The 22,640-nt window shown below is 30.9% G+C and overlaps 5 protein-coding genes and 1 non-coding gene across 7 annotated transcripts; 5 read left to right on the top strand and 1 right to left on the bottom strand.

Moving 5' to 3' along the window:
* Positions 1-6: 6 nt before the first annotated feature.
* Positions 7-2,285, top strand: LOC101507304 (putative cyclin-A3-1). 2 transcript variants are annotated; one of them, XM_004501485.3, is made up of 8 exons: positions 7-438; positions 569-795; positions 881-956; positions 1,096-1,172; positions 1,277-1,310; positions 1,397-1,546; positions 1,647-1,781; positions 1,979-2,285. In XM_004501485.3, exons 1-8 carry the CDS (start codon positions 139-141, stop codon positions 2,042-2,044), a joined length of 1,065 nt encoding a protein of 354 aa, XP_004501542.1. In that variant the 5' UTR covers positions 7-138; the 3' UTR covers positions 2,045-2,285. The 2 variants fall into 2 exon arrangements, with proteins under 2 accessions (XP_004501542.1, XP_004501541.1); XM_004501484.3 differs by having other exon boundaries at positions 563-795.
* Positions 2,286-4,475: 2,190 nt separating this feature from the next.
* On the top strand, positions 4,476-6,962 carry LOC101507825 (putative cyclin-A3-1). The gene is made up of 8 exons (XM_004501486.4): positions 4,476-5,005; positions 5,120-5,352; positions 5,450-5,525; positions 5,628-5,704; positions 5,811-5,844; positions 5,933-6,082; positions 6,169-6,303; positions 6,388-6,962. Exons 1-8 carry the CDS (start codon positions 4,766-4,768, stop codon positions 6,451-6,453), a joined length of 1,011 nt encoding a protein of 336 aa, XP_004501543.1. The 5' UTR covers positions 4,476-4,765; the 3' UTR covers positions 6,454-6,962.
* Positions 6,963-7,064: 102 nt separating this feature from the next.
* LOC101508145 (uncharacterized) lies at positions 7,065-14,426 on the top strand. Its single transcript, XM_073368857.1, has 6 exons — positions 7,065-7,072; positions 7,627-8,049; positions 11,990-12,086; positions 13,034-13,110; positions 13,217-13,250; positions 13,510-14,426. Exons 1-6 carry the CDS (start codon positions 7,065-7,067, stop codon positions 13,573-13,575), a joined length of 705 nt encoding a protein of 234 aa, XP_073224958.1. The 3' UTR covers positions 13,576-14,426.
* A 2,231-nt stretch (positions 14,427-16,657) lies between these two features.
* On the top strand, positions 16,658-18,977 carry LOC101508364 (G2/mitotic-specific cyclin C13-1). The gene is made up of 8 exons (XM_004501487.4): positions 16,658-17,165; positions 17,268-17,500; positions 17,598-17,673; positions 17,802-17,878; positions 17,978-18,011; positions 18,106-18,255; positions 18,344-18,478; positions 18,562-18,977. Exons 1-8 carry the CDS (start codon positions 16,866-16,868, stop codon positions 18,625-18,627), a joined length of 1,071 nt encoding a protein of 356 aa, XP_004501544.1. The 5' UTR covers positions 16,658-16,865; the 3' UTR covers positions 18,628-18,977.
* A 1,324-nt stretch (positions 18,978-20,301) lies between these two features.
* Positions 20,302-20,408, bottom strand: LOC113786877 (U6 spliceosomal RNA). The gene has a single exon (XR_003473185.1). It is a non-coding gene; the product is annotated as a U6 spliceosomal RNA (small nuclear RNA).
* Positions 20,409-21,234: 826 nt separating this feature from the next.
* On the top strand, positions 21,235-22,111 carry LOC101508679 (MFP1 attachment factor 1). Its single transcript, XM_004501488.4, has one exon. The coding sequence runs from the start codon at positions 21,355-21,357 to the stop codon at positions 21,847-21,849; it is 495 nt and encodes a 164-aa protein (XP_004501545.1). The 5' UTR covers positions 21,235-21,354; the 3' UTR covers positions 21,850-22,111.
* Positions 22,112-22,640: the final 529 nt, after the last annotated feature.

Genomic DNA, 22,640 nt, shown 5'->3' with positions numbered 1-22,640 from the left:
CTTATCAATTTCCAACCAAATCTACCACTCTATAAACACCATGTCCCACTCCTTCACCCTTCATTCAATCTTCACATACCCAAATCTTTACTCTTTCTTCATCTCCAGCTTTAGATAAACACTTCACTGCTTTCGGAGATGGAGACTCGCAGCGCCGCAAGAAAGAGGGCAAACGCTGAACCACTTGTCATAAACCCTAAAAAACAGAGGGTTGTATTGGGAGAACTTCCCAATTTACCCAATCTCAATGAAAATCAACCCAAAGAAAAACCCCAAACCAGGAAGAATTCAAAACTAAAGAAATCAACAACAAACCATCCTTTGGTTTTTTCCAAGTCGGATTTGCCAGTTCAGAGAAACAACAATGGAAAACGTGATAATCAACAGATTTATGAACCTTATGAATCTGATATATCTAACTATCTTCGTTCAATGGAGGTAATGTATTTTTCTTTTGTTATTTACGTTAAAAAGAATATTTTTTTGTTCAACTCAATTGTGTTATTTCGTCGATAATTTTTGGGTGTTTAAATTAATGCCTTTTTTGTATGATTTTTTTTAGATGCAGAAAAAGAGAAGACCTATGGTTGGTTACATTGAGAAAATTCAGAAAAATGTAACTACAAATATGAGAGGAATATTGGTTGATTGGTTAGTTGAGGTTGCAGATGAATACAAGCTTCTGCCTCACACCCTTCATCTCTCTGTTTCATACATTGATAGATTCCTATCTCTTCACTCTGTCAGCAAATCACACCTTCAGTTGCTAGGTGTTTCGTCTATGCTCATCGCATCGTAAGTCATCAGCAATTTATTTTTTTAATTTTATTTATGAATACTTTCATTTTAGTTTGCTTAAATATTACTTTTTTATTTGCAGAAAGTATGAAGAAATCACCCCACCCAAGGCGGTAGATTTCTGCCACATTACTGATAACACATATGAGCTGGCAGAGGTAATTGTTTGTGAATTACTGATACCACATTTCACTTTTATTTTATTTTATGGATCTATGTATTTTTTCTTGTTTAAATTACTGTATTTCAATTTGTTACATGTCTTTTCGTTTCTTATGTTAATTGATGTTAATGTAGGTTATAAAAATGGAAGCTGATATTCTAAAGTCTCTCAACTTTGAAATGGGCAGCCCTAATGTTCACACATTTCTAAAGTAAGACTTTGTTGTTGTTGTTGTTGTAAATTTGAATATTTGAAGCCTTGATGACATGAAGTTAATTGGACTAATTGTGTTAATGTACAATTTATGTGTTTCAGAAGGTATGTTGGATTTGCAACTGAAAATCAAAAGGTAAGTTGAACAGTTCATTAATTTTTTATTGGTGATTTCAAGAGCTTTAATTAGGTTTACTTATTCATTTGTATTTTGAAATGCAGACTTCAAAGTTGCAAATGGAATTTCTATGCAACTATCTTGCTGATTTAAGCTTGTTGGACTATGACTGTATAAGATTTTTGCCTTCTGTTGTGGCGGCCTCTGTAATATTTCTTGCCAGATTTATTATCCGTCCTGCCTTACGTCCCTGGGTAATTGTTTGCTGTTATTGTACTTTAATCTATTTGTTTCTATTAAATACATGTGAATATTTGTCATTCAAGGCACTTAAATGTTGAGAATCTACTGCAGACATCATCTTTGAGTGAATGCTTGGGTTATAAATCAAACGAGTTAGAAGAATGTGTTCACATTCTACATGACTTGTATTTGTCAAGAAGGGTATCATCTTTGAAAGCTGTTCGCGATAAATACAAGCAACATAAGGTGATTATTTTCACCTTTCTTTTTGTTACAGTTAATGTTGTTATTGCTAGTATTGACTTGATATCATTGTCCATAAGTTTAACTATGTGGCAAATCTGCCTTCCCCATCAGAGATACCAAATCATTATTTTGATGCGTTTTTGTTACATTTAATCTTGTTATGGCTAGTATTGACTTAATATCATTGTCTGTAACAGTTTAAATATGTGGCAAATCTGCCTTCCCCACCGGAGATACCTTATAATTATTTTGACGAAGAGTGATGCAGTGTGAATAAATTGATGATTGAAATACATCTCTAACGTATAGAGAACTTTTTGAAGTGGTCTAGTATGAAGAAAATTTGCTTCTTCAACACAAGTAGCACGCTGATTTTGGTCTTGTTTCTTCAAGTACTTGCTATCAACTTAGGTAGTCTCATGCAGTTATTTTGTGGACATATACTTACTATTAGATCTATGTACATGTGATAATTTTAGTTTTGGCTGATAACTTTATTAGCTATTTACATGTTTTCGTTGGTGTTCGAGAGAGACACATTTTCCATATACAATGTAGTTTTGCAACGATGAATTAAGAACATTAGATTTTATCTCTAGAGTTTAACCATTTGTATTCATCAATATTTTGTTTTTAAGAAAAAAACTTTATTAAAGTAAAGTGTTTATTAATTTTCACGAAGTGTGTATATTGATGAGTTTTTTCTACATTAATTTGAATGCTAAGTTTGGCGAATTTTGTATTTCCAATTACTGCATTTAATATATGCAATATTGTATTATTCTTTATTTTTTGTTGATTTGGTTGTCTGCACATTAAAATTGAATCAAAGGATAGAGTCCTATATATGATAAGACAAGAAAAACAAAGTGATCAGGTCTTAAATGATATTTGATCATTTTATATAATATTTAATCGTTTGATTGTAATGTAATGCTGTATATCATTTGGTATTATGAAGAGATTGATTTGTATGTGAGGAAATAGACCTATGAGACACTTTTTTATTGAAATGAAATGAAAGAAAAATAAGTAACAATTATTATTTTTAATTTAATTTTTACAAATTTTATAATTTTTATAAGCTGCATATTTTTTTACAATTTATGCAATTCACACAAGTTTTTAGAATTTTATATGATTCAATCAATTATAGAATTTTATATGATTCAATCAATTATAGTAAGACAAGAGTAAATTAAGTGGGACATTTCACTTTATTTTATTTATTTATTAAAAGATGAAAAAGAATTACAATTTTTTTTCTTTTTATAGATCTCTTTAAAAATTACCTTACTTTAAGAAAAAATAAATTAAAATGTCATATTTTTTAGGTTTTTATTTATCTTGAGAATGTGACTATATGAAGTAAATAAATTTATAAATTCAAATCGTGTATAAGAGAATGTGACTATCAGAGAATGTGACATTTTATACATGTATATTAATATTAAATAACAAAATAAAGAAAAATTAATAATAAAAATATATTAAATTAATTAAAAATTATAAAAGATACAAAAAATTGTAGAAATTGATTTGAGATATTGGTAACATTTTAACCATATTTTAGATTATGATTGAATATCTAATATAGTTCATATAGTTTGTACATTTTATTCTTAACCTTAATTTTATACTATTTAAAAAGTCAATTTTAATGTAAGTAATAATTTTTTTTCTTCACAGGTTGCATTTTCAATATGCGATTTAGTGAAAATTGAAAAATAAGACATTTTGGTGTTTTTATTTTTAAATAAAGTATTTTAGATTTTTTTTTTTATTAAAAGAATGATATCTAGAAAAAAAAGAACCCAAAAATTAACTTGTACACGTTTAGAATATATTTTTATAAAAGTGGGGGTATTTTAAATTTGTTATTTTAAAAGTAGTAAAATATTATTTGCATATATCACATGTTATTTTATATTCTATATATTTGGTCAAAGTTGCATATTTAAAGAATTTTAAAAGTGAGTTTTATAGCATTAAAAATATTATCTTTATAGAAATAAAAAAAATTATTAGTTTTATACATTTGAAAGTGAAAATTAAGAGAGAGAATGTGATATTTTGAAGAGCGAAAATTAAATTTTAAGTTAAATAACTTTTGAATTGAAGTGAAACTTGTGTTAGTATCATAAATATGAATTGACCCATTTAAAAGCATAAAGTAGGTTCCTTAAAATATTACCATACTCTTAAAAGATAAAAGGTATTTTCTTTTTTACAAAAATAAAAGATCTAAATAAAAAAAAAGTATAAATGTATTACAATTAAATAAAAAATTCAAATATAATTTTTGAATAAACAACTATTTTACTCTTAAATATATGAGATGTTGTTGTTATAATTTTTGAATGCATCAAAATTATAAATATATTTTTAGTATATATTTTGTTAATAATTTTATAAATTAAATGAAATAATAAAAAATATATATTAAAAATTAAATCAACTAATTAAAAACACACTTCACACAAATTCACACATATGGAGATTAAAATAGTTGTTTAATCGTAATTTTATCAAAACTTTTTGTTGTTGGATGATATATATCCCAATTAATATCCACGCATACCAATACGTAAAATAGCACAATGGTTTAAAAAGTTTCACAACATTTCGTCAAAAAAAAAATCACCGCAAAATATATTTTAAAAAGATTTTTGACGAAGAATAATTAAATATATTTGGAGGGAGCCAAGGTAATGGCGCAATAGCATCGCGCTATTGACCGCCACATGAAAATCTCAGTTTTTATAATTTTTAATTTATTTTTAATTTACCGAACTCAAACTGCGCTAGTTATTTTCAAAGCTAAATTTTTTAGCGCGCCATGGGAAACATACCTATTTTCCGTCTTCAGTTTTCCATTTTCTTCAACCAATTCTTTTGTATAAAGAACCCTCGTTTCATTGCTCAACTCGCTCATTCTCCAAACCCTAATTTTCAGAGCAACACTGCACTACTTACACTCGGAGATGGAGACTCGTGCCTCAAAGAAGAGATCAAACTCACAACAACCACTCGTTATTGTTCCCAAAAGGCATAGAGTTGTTTTGGGTGAACTCTCCGATTTTATTATTCCCCAAAATAACCCTGCACAGAAACTTCAATGTCAGAAGAATTCCAATCTCAAAAAATTAGATACAACAGCCCTTCAATTGCCAGATATCGAGCCTTATGTATCCGACATCAATGACTATCTTCATGCTATGGAGGTAATCCCTCTTTTTCTTGTTACTTATGTTAAATTTCTATTCTTTTTGTTCAAATAATTGTGTTATTGAATTGAAAATTTATGGGTGTTTAATTTTGTCTTGCTTGTTTTTCAGATGCAGAAAAAGAGAAGACCAATGGTTGGTTACATTCAGAATATTCAGAGAGAGGTTACTTCAAACATGAGGGGGACATTGGTTGATTGGTTAGTTGAGGTTGCAGATGAGTACAAGCTTCTTCCTGATACCCTTTATCTAGCTGTTTCCTACATTGATAAGTTTTTATCTATTCACCCTGTCAAAAGATCCAACCTTCAATTGCTTGGTGTTTCTTCCATGCTCATTGCATCGTAAGACCTCAACACCTGTTTGTTTATCTATTTATTAATAAATGTTGCTATGTTAAATTGCTTAAACATAACAATTCAATTACTTTTTAATATGCAGAAAGTATGAAGAAATCACCCCGCCCAAGGCAGTAGATTTCTGCCAGATTACTGATAACATCTATGACCTTGAAGATGTAATTATCCTGTTCTTGTCTCTGGTCTTGTTTGAAGTAGTAGATTTCATTTTGTTCTGTGTTGTTTTGTTTCTCATACATATTTTTTTGCTGTTACTGTAGGTTTTAAAGATGGAAGCTGATATACTCAAGACCCTAAATTTTGAAATGGGCAGCCCTAATGTAAACACATTTCTAAAGTAAGGATTTTTCTTCTTGTTGTTGTTGTAAAGTTGAATATCTAAAGCCTTGATGAAATGGAGTTAATTAAACTGATCATGTTTATGTGCAATTGCTATGTTTCAGGAGTTGTGTTGGGATTGCTACTGAGAACAAAAAGGTGAGCTGAACTGCTTTTTTTATGTTGTTAGTTGCTGATGTTAAATGCTTTGATTATATTTACTAATTGTTTTTTTTTTATAATGCAGACTTCCAACTTGCAGTTTGAATCACTGTGCAACTATCTTGCTGAGTTAAGCTTGTTGGACTATGAGTGTATCAGGTTCTTGCCTTCTGTTGTGGCTGCATCAGTTATATTTCTTTCCAGATTTATTATCTGGCCTGGATTACATCCTTGGGTATATATTTGATGTTATCAACTTTAATTTTAGATTCTCTAAAAGAATTATATTTCAAGGTGATTAATATTGAGAATCTGTTGCAGACTTCGTCCATGTGTGAATGCTTTGGTTACAAATCGGCTGAGTTGGAAGAATGTGTTCTCATTTTACATGACTTGTATTTGTCAAGAAGGGCTGCATCCTTCAAAGCTGTTCGTGATAAATACAAGCAGCCCAAGGTTAGTGTGTTAACCTGTCTTTTTGTGACAGTGTAATTCTTATTGTGGCAGACTGAGTGACTTGGAAATCTTTGTCTGCAACAGTTTAAATGTGTGGCAAATCTGCCTTCTCCGCCAGAGGTACTAAAACATTACTTTGAAGAAGAGTGACGTAGGGTAAATTACTTGGTGGATTAAGTTAATGGCTGACAAATATGAAGGACTTTTGAGATTGGCTATTATGAAGGACTTTTGAGATTGGCTGACAAATATGACAAATATTAATGGCTGACAATTACTGATGCTGACTGGCTGTTAACTTACGATGAGAATCTGGTTTTGGTACTAATTGCCAAGTCCCTTTTGTTAAAGTTGTCACTTGTTAATACAATTGATGCTCCTGGGATCTTGTCCATGATAAACTAATTCATATGATTGGTCACTTGCAGAATAGGGTGTACACAGTGATTAGTGAGAGTTTTAGTTTATTTTTTTATTTTTTAGTTTTAACAGTTTGATTTTTACGGTAGAAGTATAATTGCCTCAGGTGTAAACAATATAAGAGAAATATATGATACCACATGGTTATTATTTTTGCAATGAAGAATGCAAGACTTTTTCTCTAGAATTGAAACACCTATCTTTATCTTTATTTGTACTCTTTACATTCTCAGGCTCCACATCTTTTTATCTCTTTTAATTATTCCTGCTCTCTTCATTGTCTCTTAATTTTTTGCCATACTCTTCCATTTCACCTCAGTTGTTTTTTTTTTATGAGAGAGATGACGAAGTGAGAGAATCCATTTTGAGAACATCGATGGTAGTTGTATAGTGTTTCTTCCATCAGCATTAGTGTAAAACTTGATCTTGAACCCCTAAGAGTCATGGAAATTATGTTTAAGGATTATTATTTATCTTTTTTTTGAACAAAAATATTATTTAAGTCTTGAAAAAGTTGTGTCATAAAAATAAACAACCAATTTTGACCTAACAAACAATAAGTGTAAGACCCATAATTTTAAAGTACCCTTTATGTATCTTTGGTGTATTTTAGATTTTGGCTCGGAGGCTTTTAAGTTAAAGTTAATAATATTTTGGAGTTTTATAATCAAAAAGATATTTTGATGCCAATTAAAATTACTCGTCGATAAATAAATTGAAATTAACTGCGGTGAATCCTTTACGGATAATTTAATGCGTTTCGGGTGAAACGGTAATTTAACAAATATCTAGATATTTTGAGATATTTGTTAAGTTATATTTATTATCTATATATGTTTGTTTGGAGGAAAAAAAAAAAAAAAAACTAGAAGGAAGGAAAGGGAAAAGAAAATAGTATAAAAGGAAGGAAGGAAAAAGGAAGAAGGGAAAAACAAAGGAAAGAAAAAGAAAGGAAAGAAAATCGCCATTTCCATCGTCTTCTTCCTCTGACCCGCGGCCAATTTTCCTCCTTTCTCCCGTTTTCATTTTCGTCGCTTTCTTTTCTTCAAAACTAGTAACCCAAGGTTGGGTGAGAGTTAGAACAAGGATTTCGCAACTCCACTCTTCCTCTTTGATTCGAAAACGAAGAAAAACGGTATTTGAGATCCAAACACAAACCCCTCCGTTTCTTCTAGATCCAAGCTTCTTTTCGCGAAGAGTTAGAAGGGAAAGTTGCTCACTACCACACCACGGTGCTAGGGGACCAATTTGGAGGCGACGTTACGAGCAAATATTTGACCAGTTTTACTCGCGGTACCGGAAACCCACGTTAAAACTAACTTTAAGGTAAGGGCTCCTTCCAAACTTTTAGTTTGCATTTAGAGACTTATTTGTGGTTGTGTGGGAAGAAATTTGTTAGGGTTTAATGTATCGATTTGGGGAAAAACGAATCTAATGCGTTATGGGTAAAACCTTAGAGTTAGTTTTGTTTATACTGATGAATGTTTCGTGGTAAATGAATTTGAAGTCATTGTGTATGACTATGAGTAAATGAAGTCTGATGCATTTGGGTGTCACGTTGTGTTGAATTGTGTTCGTTGTATTTGGCGTGTCCATACTTGATGTTTGTTAATTAGTGTGTTTGTTGTGAATTATGGTTTGAATGTGAGAGTATGTTTGAGTTTGTTTCCGTGGAATTTGAAAACCATTAGAGTTAAACGAGTATTAAAAATAGGGAATCTTTTAATACCTCGGTTTACTTAATGTGCGTTTGAGGAAAATGTTTAAGTTAACTGGACGTTAAGGATGAGGAATCTCTTAATGTCTCGGTTACTTAATGTTTGTTTTTGAAAATCGTTTCAGTAAATGAGAATTAAGAATGGGGAATCTCTTAATGTCTTGTTTACCGAATGTTTTGTGTGGAAATCGTTTAAGTCAAAAGTATATTAAGAATGGGGAATCTCTTAATATGTCTGTTTGCTTAACGTTTTGTTTTGAAAATCATTAAGATAAATCAGTATTAAGAATGGGGAATCTCTTAATATGTCTGTTTGCTTAACGTTTTGTTTTGAAAATCATTAAGATAAATCGGTATTAAGAACGGGGAATCTCTTAATGACTTATTTATTTAATGTTGTTTTGAAAAGTGTTGGTCTGTGATAGGCGGTACGTTTACGATTCCCGCTTTTTCTTTTAGTAAATCGTGTTGACCCGTGATAGGTGACACCATGGTAACTGTACTGACCCGTGATAGGTGGTACATTTACGATTTCCGCTTTTTCTTTTAGTAAATCGTGTTGACCTGTGATAGGTGACACCTCGGTAAACTGTACTGACCCGTGATAGGTGGTACATTTACGATTTCCGCTTTTTCTTTTAGTAAATCGTGTTGACCTGTGATAGGTGACACCTCGGTAAACTGTACTGACCCGTGATAGGTGGTACGTTTATGATTTACGCATTTTAGTAAATCGTGCTGACCCGTGATAGGTGGCACCTCGGTAATTGGTACTTTGGCCTGCGATAGGCGGTACAATTATGATTTACGGCCCTTCGAGGAGGGTTTTGGTTTGGAATTCCGAGTCCATGCATTTTGGCATATACGCATTGCATTAGGGTGCTTGGCACGCGAGTCGTGTTTGATTCGAGTCTATGTTTGAGTGTTTTGAATTTTGATTTATCGTGGTAATTACGTTGAAGGTGCTAAGTGTTATGTGTTAATTATTGGGTGTAAGTATGATGGTTATCGAGATCCCATTTGCCGTGGTAATCGCGTAGGAATTGCTAAGTGTTAGGTTGTGGACTTGATTTGGAATGACTTGAGTTAATTCCGATTTCCCAATCGATTGGATGGAAGTCAGGGGCTTGGCCAAATGGACAAAATCGATTAGCCAATCGATTTTGTAATCAGTTTTCGAAAATCATTTACGAAATCGATTGCCCAATCGATTGGGCCTTAAGTCAGGGACTCATCCATATTCGACCAAATCGATTTGGAAATCGATTGGCTTAAAACCTGGGGGCTCAATACTCACTCAATCGATTGCCAAATCGATTGATTCAGCCCAGGATTCTGTTTTCATTAAAAACCTTCACCCCAATCGATTTCCCAATCGATTGGCTCAATGAAAATCCTCAGTTTGAGTTAGATGATTGATTACTCATTAACTTATCCATGTCTTGTTTTGTTATGTGTTAATTATGAGATTGAGAACTTCATTTTTAATTGACAAAGTATTGTATGAACTTTTCGCATATTGAAAATCCTGTTAAGGTGCATGGTTAGTTGAAAAGTCATTTTGAGCATTTAAAAACTTAATTGCTATGTGTTAACTGTTATTTTTTGGTTGGTGACCCTTTACAATTATTGTGGAAATCTGGGTTTTGCCCTCAGATGAGAGTCAGGACGGTCCTACCGGTTCGTACCCTACGGACGGGAATGGAGATGGGAATGCTTGACTGCAGTTACGTTAGGAGGATCTCACGGGGCGCGTGGTGATACTCAGGGTGTATAACTTTTTGGTAGGATGATCAGATTAGGATGATGTATAGGGACTAGGTGTCCTTCTTTTTGGATTGGAGTATTCTTAGTTTGGAAAACTGTACTTATACTAATATATTGTCAGTTTGACTTCTTATTTGAATGGGTCCCAGGTACCATTTGTTGTTGTGTAAATGTCTTGGAATTTATAATTGGAGAAACTTTTCCGCTGCTTGTAAATTTTAATGACTCAATTATTTATCCAAAGGCATTTCATGATTTAATTCTTTGTTTGTTTTTAATTACTTTTGGAAAAAAAAAATATACCCTCGCTTTGAAAAACGGGGTATTACAATAAGCAACTAATCACATTAAAAGTTGATTCACAAACTCACACAACGAATGAGAAAAATTTGAACAATAGCTTAATGTATAAAAATAGCAACCTAATATGTATTTTAGATTAATTTTGGACACATTTTTTATGAATCTGATACCACCACTAGAGAGATAGATATTACTTCAAACATGAGAGGAATCTGATACCTTCAGTTGCTTGATGTTTCCTCCATGCTTATTGCATCTTAAGACCTCAAAAAAAAAAGAACGTTTTTTGATTTTTATAACTCTTGTGTAAGTTTGCTTTCTCATCACAGTTTCAACAATTTTAAATTTGCACGAAGTATGAATAAATCACCACACCCAAGGCTGTAAATTTCTGCCACGTTACTGATAAAACTTATGTCATTGGTCTTGTATCAGATTCTGTTATTGTTTGAACTACTAGATTTAATTTTGATCCATGTCTCTTTGTTTATCATGTTAATTGCATCAATACATGTAATAAAGATGGAAGCTGTTAGGATCCTTTCTTTTAGTAAGAAATAATTCTTAGAGGAATGGTGTAAAAACAGATTCAAACGAATACAGTTTGCAACAAATGAATGTTTCTTATTGGTATATTGAGATTGAAAGAAAATATTACAAAAGGTTTACAATGAATAAGATAACCTTGCTGCACTCAAGGCTACCCCAAGGGAGCACTCTTCTCTCACTAGAGCATTCTCTAGTTTACAACTTTCATAAAATGAATTCACCCCTTCTCCTAAAGGGAGGTTAGTCCTATTTATAAACCATAAGATCAACAACAACTAAAACAGAAAATCTAACAAACTTAACAATTAAACTAACCCCTAACTAACTTCTTAACTTCAATCCTTACAAATTCTCCTATATTCTAGGACTTAACATAATTTGACATACTCAAGTCCCTAAATGCTGACATGAAGTTAATTGGGCTAAGTAATTTGATGCACAATTAATGTGTTTCTGGAGGTTTGTCTGGTTTGCTTCTGAGATTCATAAGGTGAGTTAAAAGTGATCATTAATTGTTTATTGGTCATGTCGATAGCTTTTATTATGCTACTAATTTGTTGTTCCTATATTAAAATTCAGACTTCAAATTTGGACTATGATTGTATAAGGCTCTTGCTAAGCTAAGCTTGTTGGACTATGATTGTATAAGACTCTTGCCTTCTATTGGGTCTGCATCTATTTTATTTCTATAAAAGAATATGGTGGTTTCTGTATTTCAATGCACTTAAAGTTGAGTATCTATCTATTGTAGACTTTATCTCTATGTGAATGTTTTGGTTATATTCAGAATGTTTTGGTTATAAAAGAATGTGTTCTCATTTTACATGATTTGTATTTGTCGAGAAGGGCAGAATCCTTGAAAGCTGTTTGCGATAAATACAAGCGACAGAAGGTAATTGTTTTAACCTTTCTTTTTTGTTATTGTGGCAGATTGAGTGACTTAAAATATTTGTCTGAAACGGTTCAAATATGTGACAAACACCTGCCTTCCCCGCCAGCGGTACCAAATTGTTACTTTGAAGTAGAGGTATGCAGAGTGAATAACTTGATAACTGAAACCATTGCTGATAAATAAATATAGAAGACTTTTTGAGGTGGGCTAGTACAAAGGAAATTGCATTTTTTCAACCCAAATAGTATGCCTTATGTTTAAATGTGTAGGATGATATGCATGGTGTCCATGTCCAGGTACAATGGCATCTAGTGTAAACAAATACATCAAATGTAAGAGACACATATTTTCAACATTTGCAATGATGAACTAAGAATAATAGACTCTTCAAAGTTTAAACACTTGTATTTATCTACACTTAGTTTTAAGAAAAAATAATAATTGAAAAATGGTTTACCCAATCTTAATAAAGGGTGCAATCTCATTTATCAAATTTCTCTTCACTCATGCCAACACTAAGCTAATCTAATGAGAAACATATTATCTTGAAGGTGAAGAGAGGTTGATTTGTATGAATCTTTAGACCTAACTCTTTCGGTGGTTAACAAGGAGTGTTTGGTTGTGCATTGCATTGGTAAAAGTACAACACAATGAAGTATTTTTTTTTTTAACAGAAACACGAGAAAGTATCATACACAACACAAAAATATATTAAAAATACAATAAAAGGTTGAAATATTTTATTTAACTTAATTTCAGTTTCGTTATGTGGCCATTGGTTGGTGTTTCTTCCATGCTCATTGCATCCTAAGACGTCAACAACTATTTGTTTATCTATTTATTAATAAATGTTGCTATGTTAAATTGCTTAAACATAACAATTCAATTACTTTTTAATATTCATAAAGTATGAAGAAATCACCCCACCCAAGGCAGTAGATTTCTGCCAGATTACTAATAACACCTATCACCTTGAAGATGTAATTATCCTATTCTTGTCTCTGGTCTTGTTTGAAGTAGTAGATTTCATTTTGTTCTGTATTGTTTTGTTTCTCATACATATTTTTTTGCTGTTACTGTAGGTTTTAAAGATGGAAACTGATATACTCAAGATCCTAAATTTTGAAATGGGCAGCCCTAATGTAAACACATTTCTAAAGTAAGGATTTTTCTTCTTGTTGTTGTTGTAAAGTTGAATATCTAAAGCCTTGATGAAATGAAGTTAATTAAACTGATTATGTTTATGTGCAATTGCTATGTTTCAGGAGTTGTGTAGGGATTGCTTCTGAGAACAAAAAGGTGAGCTGAACTGTTTTTTTTATGTTGTTAGTTGCTGATGTTAAATGCTTTGATTATTTACTAATTGTTTCAAAATTGATAGTTTCAAAAGTTTCAAATTTTTAAAATAAGGATTACATTTAAAAATTTTGGAAAGTTTCGAAAGTTTCCAAATCTTGAAATTTTCGAAATAAGGATTAGTGTGTTAACCTGTCTTTTTGTGACAGTGTAATTCTTATTGTGGCAGATTGAGTGACTTAGAAATCTTTGTCTGCAACAGTTTCAATGTGTGGCAAATCTGCCTTCTCCGCCAGAGGTACTAAAACATTACTTTGAAGAAGAGTGATGCATTGCAGGAAGTATGAATAAATCACCACACCCAAGGTTCTACACCCTTTAAATTTCTGCCACGTTACCGATAACACTTGTGTCATTGGTCTTGTATTAAATTTTGTTCTTGTTTGAACCACTAGATTTAATTTTGATTCATGTCTCTTTGTTTATCATGTTAATTGCATTAATACATGTAATAAAGATGGAAGCTGTTATGATTTTTTTTTTGTAAAAATAATTCTTTTCTTATTGATATATTGAGATTGAAAGAGAAGGTTACAAAAGGTTTACAATGAATAAGATAAACTTGTACTCAAGGCTACCCCCAAGTTTAAACCTTTCATAAAATGAATTCATCCCTTCTCCTAAAGGGAGGTTAGTCCTATTTATAAACCATAAGATTAACAACAACTAAAACCGAAAATCTAACAAATTTAACAATTAAACTAACCCCTAACTAACTTCGTAACTTCAATCCTTACAAATTCTCCTATGTTCTAGGACCTAACAGAGTTTGACATACTCAAGTTCCTAAATGCTGAAATGAAGTTAATTGGGCTAAGTAATTTGATACACAATTAATGTGTTTCTAGAGGTTTGTTTGATTTGCTTCTGAGATTCATAAGGTGAGTTAAAAAGTGATCATTAATTGTTTATTGGTCATGTCAAAAGCTTTTATTATGCTACTAATTTGTTGTTTGTATATTAAAATTCAGACTTCAAATTTGGACTATGATTGTATAAGACTCTTGTTGGACTATGATTGTACAATACTCTTTGCCTTCTATTGGGGTTGCATCTATTTTATTTCTATAAAAGAATATGGTGGTTTCTGTATTTCAATGCACTTAAAGTTGAGAATTTATCTATTGTAGACTTTATCTCTTTGTGAATAATTTGGTTATAAATTGGCCGAGTTGGAGGAATGTGTTCTCGAGCAGAATCCTTGAAAGCTGTTTGCGATAAATACAAGCAACCGAAGAAGGTGATTGTTTTAACCTTTCTTTTTTGTTGTTGTGTGGCTGCCTTCCCCGCCGGTGGTACCAAAATTGTTACAGTAGAGGGAAACCATTGCTGATAAATAAATATAGAGGACTTTTTGAGGTGGGCTAGTATGAAGGAAATTTCCTTCTTCAAACCAAGTAGCATGCCTTTTGTTTAAATCTGTATGATGATATGCATGGTGTCCAAGTCCAGGTACAAGGGCATCAAGTGTAAACAAATTCATCAAATGTTGAGACAAATATTTTCAACATACAATGTATTTTTGCAACGATGAACTAAGAATAATACTCTTCCTCTAAAGTTTAAACACTTGTATTTATCTACACTTAGTTTAAAAAAAATATTAATTGAAAAATAGTTTAACCAATCTTAATAAGGGATGCAGTCTCATTCATCAAATTTATCTTCACTCATGCCAACACTAAGCTAATCTAATGAGAAGCATATCATCTTGAAGGTGAAGAGAGGCTGATTTGTTGTTGTTGTTGTTGAAGGATAATATCATATACTACTATGGAATTGTTTGACTAGACTAAACCTAGGGGATATATTCTACGATCAAAATATAATCGTTTGATAATTGTTTTTTTTTATCACATATTTATTATCTTTTTTTTTTTTTTTTTATATTATTTGAAGTAATGTGTGAACTTATAACTTATAGTGTATGATATGTCAAAATAATTATATCATATGCATTGTTATATTTTTTAAGGGTTCTATGGCAATAATATGATTATTTTTCGTTAAGTTTGGTGAAACTCGTGTCTTTATTGTCTTTAATAATTTGATTAATGTAGAGATTCTTTATATTTATAACTTTTGTTTTGTTATTGACACAAATAGAAGAAAGTAGCTCAATTTAGACACTTGACACTTTTTAAAATAATTGCAAATTATATATAAATTAATTGCATGATTAGATATTACCATTAGAGTTTTGAGACCAACATGATTTTGTCTTGTATAAACCTATCATTATTGAATTAGCTAATTGAGTTTTATTGGGTTCAAGATCAAGATCAAAATCAAATTTAAAAATTGGCCCAATGTAACTTTAGTGTTAACTTGTACATCATACACTCTAATTAATATAAGTGATTTTATTGATATAATCTTACAACTTTATGTACCAAAATAAAGTTTATATAAGTTTTTCGAGTAAATAAGAAAATTGATCCTTCAAATTGTAAGTGTAAATCACATTAATTTATAAATTTTGTAAATTAACAAATACATCCCTAACATGGTAAAATAGTAATCAAAATAGTTGTTTATATTTATGTTTTGATCATAAGAGACTATGATGTGATACATTAATTGAATATTTAACTTCTCTACGTTGATATCACATCAATGTCATCACAACTAATATTAATTTTATTATGAAATTTAAACATTTCATGGACTAATTTGTTCATAACTAGTCTAATCACAATTATCCACAAATTCATCTTTGAGATGACATTGATGTGAGATCAATCTAGATAAACCATATATCCAATTTAAATGCCACATCAAAATATCCAATAATAAAAGTTTATAGTGATTGGACTAGTCTGCAATATGTATTTACCAATTTAAAAAATTTAGAAACTAATTTGAGAGGTGTTCATAATTTCAAGATAAATTTATCTATTTACTTTTTTTTTTAACGGCTACACATTCTTGAGAACCTGCGTAAACTTTTTTGTATTTTTTAACTAAATAATTAAACTTAAGTCATTAATAAATTTTAATTTAAGATATTATTCAAAAAGCAAAAAGTAATATAAACTTTTAAATGAGCATTGTAAAATATACCTACAATGATAATAAAATGGTGAGTTTCTATTAAATTAAGGTGTATAGTGACTATTAAACCCACTCTAAAAACCTAAATTTAAATCATATTCGAAAAATTTATTACTCATTTTATTTATATCCGTGAACCTCATGTTCAAGTTCAACACTCTTATTATTGGAAATTGGAAGTAAATAATATATTTTTGTGTTTTTAATTGGATGGCGCAAAAAGCAGCGCGCTGTTGACCGCCATTTGAATATAATTTTTAATTGAAAGAATTAACGCGAAACAAAGTTACTGCACTCATTTTGAAACCAAAAATTTAAAGACGCAAATAGCGCCATGAAAATCAATTTGGTTTCGCCCTTCTTTTTTGAAAAACGGCTATTTCCATCTTCATTTCCTACCAATTCTAATTGTATAAAGAACCCTAATTTCATTGCTCTCTCATTCATTCCCAAACCCTATCTTTCTTATTCTTCAAAGCAACACTGAACTAGTTACACTCAGTAATGGAGACTCGTGCCTCAAAGAAGAGAGCAAACGCACAACCACCACTAGTTATTGTTCCCAAAAGGCATAGAGTTGCGTTGGGGGAACTCTCCGATCTCATTGTTCCCGAAAATAACCCTAATGAGAAACTTCAATATCTGAAGAATCCCAATCTTAACAATTCAGCAACAACAACCATTCAATTGCCAGATTCCAACTTGGATAAGCCAGTTCACACCAAAAAGAATACCAAACATGATAATCAACGGATTATTGAGGCTTATGTATCTGATATATTCGACTATCTTCGCACAATGGAGGTAATCCATCCTTTTCTTGTTATTATTCTGTTCAATATTTATTCTTTTTGCTCAAATCAATCTGTTATTTAATTGAAAATTTCTGCATTCTTCGTTTTTCAGATGCAGAAAAAGAGAAGACCAATGTTTGGTTACATTCAGAGTGTTCAGAGAGACATTACTTCAAACATGAGGGGAACATTGGTGGATTGGTTAGTTGAGGTTGCAGAAGAATACAAGCTTCTCCCTGATACCCTTCATTTATCTATTTCATACATTGATATGTTTTTATCTTTTCACCCTGTCAAAAGATCCAACCTTCAGTTGCTTGGCGTTTCCTCCATGCTCATTGCATCGTAAGATCTCAACAACCATTTTTTCGATTTTTTATAAATAAATGTTGTTATGTTAGTTTGTTTAAGTATCACAATTTAATTACTTTTAAATTTGCAGAAAGTATGAAGAAATTACGCCACCAAAAGCTGTAGATTTCTGCAGCATTACTGATAACACGTATGGCCTGGAAGAGGTAAATATCCTATATCATTGTCTCTGATCTTGTATCCAATTTTGATCTTGTTTGAATCTACAGATTTCATTTTTTTTCTTCTTTTTTTCGTGTTGCTTTGTTTCTCATGTATATTGCTGTTAATATAGATCATAAAGATGGAATCTGATATACTCAAGGCGCTAAATTTTGAAATGGGCAACCCTAATGTAACCACATTTCTCAAGTAAGGACACTTTTCTAATTGTAAATATGAATATCTAAAGCCTTGGTAAAATTAAGTTAATTTGACTGATAATGTTTATGTGCAATTACTGTGTTTCAGGAGGTTTGTTGGGATTTCTTATGAGAATCGGAAGGTAATTTGAGTTAATCTTTTATTATATTTTGATGATGTCAAAAGCTTTTATTGTGTTTACTAATTCTTGTTTGTTTGTTTTTTTTTAATTGCAGACTTCCAATTTGCAGTTTGAATATCTGTGCAACTATCTTGCTGAGTTAAGCTTGTTGGACTATGAGTGTATCAGATTCTTACCTTCTGTTGTGGCTGCATCGGTTATATTTCTTTCCAAATTTATTATCAGGCCTGGAGTAAATCCTTGGGTAAATATTTGATGTTATGAAATATAATCTTGTCTATTCTCTAAATGAATAATATTTCAAGTTATTTAATGTTGAGAATTGATTGCAGACTTCATCCCTGTGTGAATGCTTGGGTTACAAATCGACTGAATTGAAAGAATGTGTTCTCATTTTACATGATATGTATTTATCAAGAAGGGCTGCATCCTTCAATGCTGTTCGTGATAAATACAAGCAGACCAAGGTGATTTTTTTAACCTTTCTTTTTGCTATAATGTAATTCTTATTGTGGCAAATTGAGTGACATGAAATCTTTGTGTGAAGCAGTTTAAATGTGTGGCCAATCTGCCTTCTCCACCAGAGGTACCAAATCATTACTTTGAAGAACAATGATGCAGTGTGAAATACTTGGTGAATGAAGTTCATGGCTGACAATTATAAAATGACTTTTTGAGGTGGGTTAGTATGAATGGAATTAGTTTCTTCTACACAAGAAGCATGCCTTTCTTGGCAATGCTATGCTATACACTTGATTATGATAATTTCAAATTTTTGGCGATAATGTGGCTTTTGGCAGTCTAATTAATTAGTTTAGGCAGAAATTATTTGGTGTAAACAAGAAATTGTTTGTATGGTCGAAGTATAATTGCATCAAGTGTTAACAGTGTAAGAGACATATACATGGTTATTTTATTTTTTTCAATGAAGGATAGAAGACTTTTCAGTTTGAGTTGAAACACCCATTTTTATCTCAATTTGTTGTACCCTTTCCATTGTCACCTCTTCACATATCTATTAACTTTTCTGGCTCTCTTCACTGTCTCTAAATTGTAGTAATCTTCTTCCTCCCCTCATCTGTATTCATATTATGAGTACTAATATTGCTATCGATAACAATTGAAAAAAATGGATGGTAGTTGAATTTTGTTGTTCAATCAGCATCAATTATTAAAATGTAGTTATCAGCTAGTACGTCCTTTCTTAAATTCTTTAAAGAAAGGTTATTGGTGAGATGGAAAATTAGGTGAAGATAAACGGCCTTGTTGTGTGTTATAAGGGTGGTTTGGTAGATTAATCTAAGACAGGAACTGGATATTGGCCTAAAAGAAAATGTATAAGTTGGTATCAGTGTGTTACAAAAGTATTTAATTTGTATTTTTAATGTTTTTGCTGCCAACGTCCAGTTCCCGTCTTGGTTTTTTTTATTTTTAAAATAAACCAAAAATTGATATAAGTTAGCGATATGTTTAGAATATAAAAGTGCTAGTAAATTTATGATTTAAATAAAATATTGAACAACTTAATATAATAATAATAGTAAAGTTTATTTATGTATTTAATTAAGTATGCGTAAATTGCTTTTCAGAAGTATATAGTTTGACTTGTTTAGTAAAATAAACTTTTAAAAAAATTGTGGCCTTACTTGTGTAAAAAAATTCTAACCTTACTAAATTTATTGTTAGCTAAATTATAAATCTATATTAGTTGGTTTGATTTATTTTCATCTCTTGTGGTTCATTACTCCTAAAGTGTAACCATTTTTGGTTATGGGGTTTAGGAATAATGCAAATCAAATTTCTTTGAATAATTAGTTTATTCTATCTTATTCTCAAATTCATTAGAGTAATTAAAGTCGTGTGTCATCTTTTAATCTTAATAATTGAGTTATAATAAGAAAAATGTAGTTTCAATAATTTTTAAAAAATGTAAAATAAATTTTTAATCTTTATAAAATAAAAAATTTTAATTTTAGTCCATATAATTTTTTTTTAACTTTTTAGTCTATCAAAATATTTTATTCATTTTTTGTCCTTATTTTTAAAAATGATAGTTTTATTCTATAAAAAAATTCTATATAAAATCAAAATAGAGAATAAAACTGAATAAAATATTTTTGAGAATTAAATTTGAAATGTGATAATTTTGTAAAAACTAAAAATATATCTAATTCAATAAAATACATACTCATTTTATTATTATAATGTTTTTTGAGATCCTTTAAATTGAGATCTTGTGCACTTAAGTTGGATGCAGGAGACCATCACCGACTATATAATAATGCATTTAAATTTTTGAGACTATTTTTCGATTTGTGCATGTTATTTTTGTGTAGAGGTCGAACTAATCTTTTCTGTATTGTTTTAATTTAATCAAATGTTCTCAAAGGGACAAACTCACCAATATTTATTTTTAAAAATTAAAAATTTGAATATTTTAAATATTAATTCTATCATAATATTAATATCTTAATTCTATCATAATAAAAATATCTAGAATTTTTTCATAATCTTTTAATTCATTTTTACATTTCAATTTAGTGTTTATAAGTATGGTTTATTTTCAATTCATATTTGTTATAACAAGACTGATAAATAATAGTTTTTATATACATTCAATAATATTATTTTTTTTTAAGAGAACTAACAATACAATTTTTAATATATATATATATATATATATATATATATATATTATTTTTTATCGATTGAAATTCACATGAATTTCATAAAATTATGAGTCTCATTTAAATTTAGTATGATTCATGTGAATTTCAATCATTAAAGGATATGTTAACAAATATATTTTAAGAACTGTGTCGCTAATATTATTCTTATTTTTTTATATAAAAATATAATATATTTTTTTTAGTATTTCATGTATCATTTTAAAAAATATTTTAAAATAATAATATTTTCAATGTAGCTTCAACTATATAATTTTTTTAATAAATCTCTCAATTGTTATTATATACATTACTTTTAAAATATTAATTCTATTTGTATTAATGGCTAGTGATAAATACTAATAAAGGTAATTTGTCAAACTGATTATCATTCTTCTTAATTTATTTCACTTGTTTTATTTTTCTGATATGTACAAAAATCTTAAACAAAATACTCATTTTGAAAATAGAGAGAGCAATATGGTTGTAGTTCAAGATTTATTTACTTTACTTTGAGATTTTGAGAGCACCATAATAATTTGAAAATTTACACCACCCCTAATCATTTCGTAAGTCCCGTCATTTTGTTAGCCTCAAACACACAAAAATTGCGACTCCTATACTCTTCCTTACAGACCCTCCTCTCTCCTATTATCCCAAATACGTCAATTTCGAAAATGTCCGACCCGGAAATCGCACCCGAACCCCAACCGGAACAAAACTCCGCTTCACCACCGCAACAAAACGGAGACCAACCCAAACTCATCCCCGGCGGCTTCAGCATATGGCCACCTACCCAGCGCACTCGCGACGCGGTCATCAATCGCTTAATCGAAACCCTAACTACCCCCTCCGTCCTTTCCAAGCGCTACGGTACATTGCCTCCTGACGAGGCCTCCGCTGCCGCTCGCCAGATCGAGGATGAGGCTTACTCTATCGCCGGTGACTCCGCCGCTCCCGACGGTGGCGACGGTATCGAGATCCTCCAGGTATATTCCAAGGAGATCAGTAAGCGGATGCTTGAAACTGTTAAGGCCAGACCTACCATAGGTTCCACCGCCGTTGATAACGGTGCTGTTGAAGCTCCTCCCTCTGACGATCCTCCTTCTTCTTCCCCAACCACAGAGGATGCACCTGACACCGGCAAGATCGAGACAGAGACTGATACCTGATCGTTGATATTATAGTATGTTGTTGTTGATGGATTTTATATTTTAATATCTTACTATTTACTATCATGATCTATCTGTAGAACTTTTTTTATTTCTCGTGCTACCAATCTTTATTATAAAACTATTATAAACGTGGGCGTCTTTGTTTGTTTTAATTTGCGTTATTTGAGTTAGGTTTATTATCCTTCTTATGTCCTATCATGAAAATATGTTGGAATTGGAATTAATATATCATCAGTGTGCTTGTCTCTTAGTATTTTTACATGATTCTGGTTGCTTCCTTTTTTTGGATTAATCCATACACATTACGTGGGGTCACATTTTCTGAATCTTATAATAGAGATTCACTAATTTCCTATGTCTGCAATTTATTGAAACTACTTGGCCGATGATGATTATAACTTGGTTAACACGATAATTGTCTGTATCAATTCCTCAAGTGATGATACGCTTTCCTCTATTGGTGTTGTTTTCTTTATTCTAGGGGTGTGTTTTAGATATACCGTATATAACACGAGAATGTAGATGAGCATTTATATTACACTTTGAGCAATCTTTCTTTCTGGGGTACATTGGTGACAATGAGGTAAGAAACCATGATATCATAAACTATCCAAATCTTTCACCACTACTCGAATCCTAGTGGAAAATAATTTATTTGAAAGTTGGTTTTACTGTGGAAGCATATTTTCTATATTCTTTGGTTTCCGACTGATTACATCAGAGGATATGTGATGCAATCCGTATTGACTTCCACGTAACTAGCTGCCATTTCATCGGTTGTCGGAAGA

This window comes from Cicer arietinum, chromosome 5, assembly GCF_000331145.2.
Source record: "Cicer arietinum cultivar CDC Frontier isolate Library 1 chromosome 5, Cicar.CDCFrontier_v2.0, whole genome shotgun sequence".
NCBI classification, from domain to species: Eukaryota; Viridiplantae; Streptophyta; class Magnoliopsida; order Fabales; family Fabaceae; genus Cicer; species Cicer arietinum.
The sequence above is the reverse complement of the archived record's forward strand: the minus strand, read 5'-3'. Positions and strand labels throughout refer to the sequence as shown.

Coding starts and splice junctions, on each gene's coding strand:
- LOC101507304 (XM_004501484.3), top strand. CDS start 139: ATGGAGACTCGCAGCGCCGCAAGAAAGAGGGCAAACGCTGAACCACTT. Junction 439..562: donor ACTATCTTCGTTCAATGGAG/GTAATGTATTTT, acceptor GATTTTTTTTAG/ATGCAGAAAAAGAGAAGACC. Junction 1,547..1,646: donor GTCCTGCCTTACGTCCCTGG/GTAATTGTTTGC, acceptor AATCTACTGCAG/ACATCATCTTTGAGTGAATG.
- LOC101507825 (XM_004501486.4), top strand. CDS start 4,766: ATGGAGACTCGTGCCTCAAAGAAGAGATCAAACTCACAACAACCACTC. Junction 5,006..5,119: donor ACTATCTTCATGCTATGGAG/GTAATCCCTCTT, acceptor CTTGTTTTTCAG/ATGCAGAAAAAGAGAAGACC. Junction 5,845..5,932: donor TTGCTACTGAGAACAAAAAG/GTGAGCTGAACT, acceptor TTTATAATGCAG/ACTTCCAACTTGCAGTTTGA.
- LOC101508145 (XM_073368857.1), top strand. Junction 12,087..13,033: donor ATTGTTACTTTGAAGTAGAG/GTATGCAGAGTG, acceptor CTGTTACTGTAG/GTTTTAAAGATGGAAACTGA. Junction 13,251..13,509: donor TTGCTTCTGAGAACAAAAAG/GTGAGCTGAACT, acceptor TGTCTGCAACAG/TTTCAATGTGTGGCAAATCT.
- LOC101508364 (XM_004501487.4), top strand. CDS start 16,866: ATGGAGACTCGTGCCTCAAAGAAGAGAGCAAACGCACAACCACCACTA. Junction 17,501..17,597: donor TCCTCCATGCTCATTGCATC/GTAAGATCTCAA, acceptor TTAAATTTGCAG/AAAGTATGAAGAAATTACGC. Junction 17,674..17,801: donor ACACGTATGGCCTGGAAGAG/GTAAATATCCTA, acceptor CTGTTAATATAG/ATCATAAAGATGGAATCTGA.
- LOC101508679 (XM_004501488.4), top strand. CDS start 21,355: ATGTCCGACCCGGAAATCGCACCCGAACCCCAACCGGAACAAAACTCC.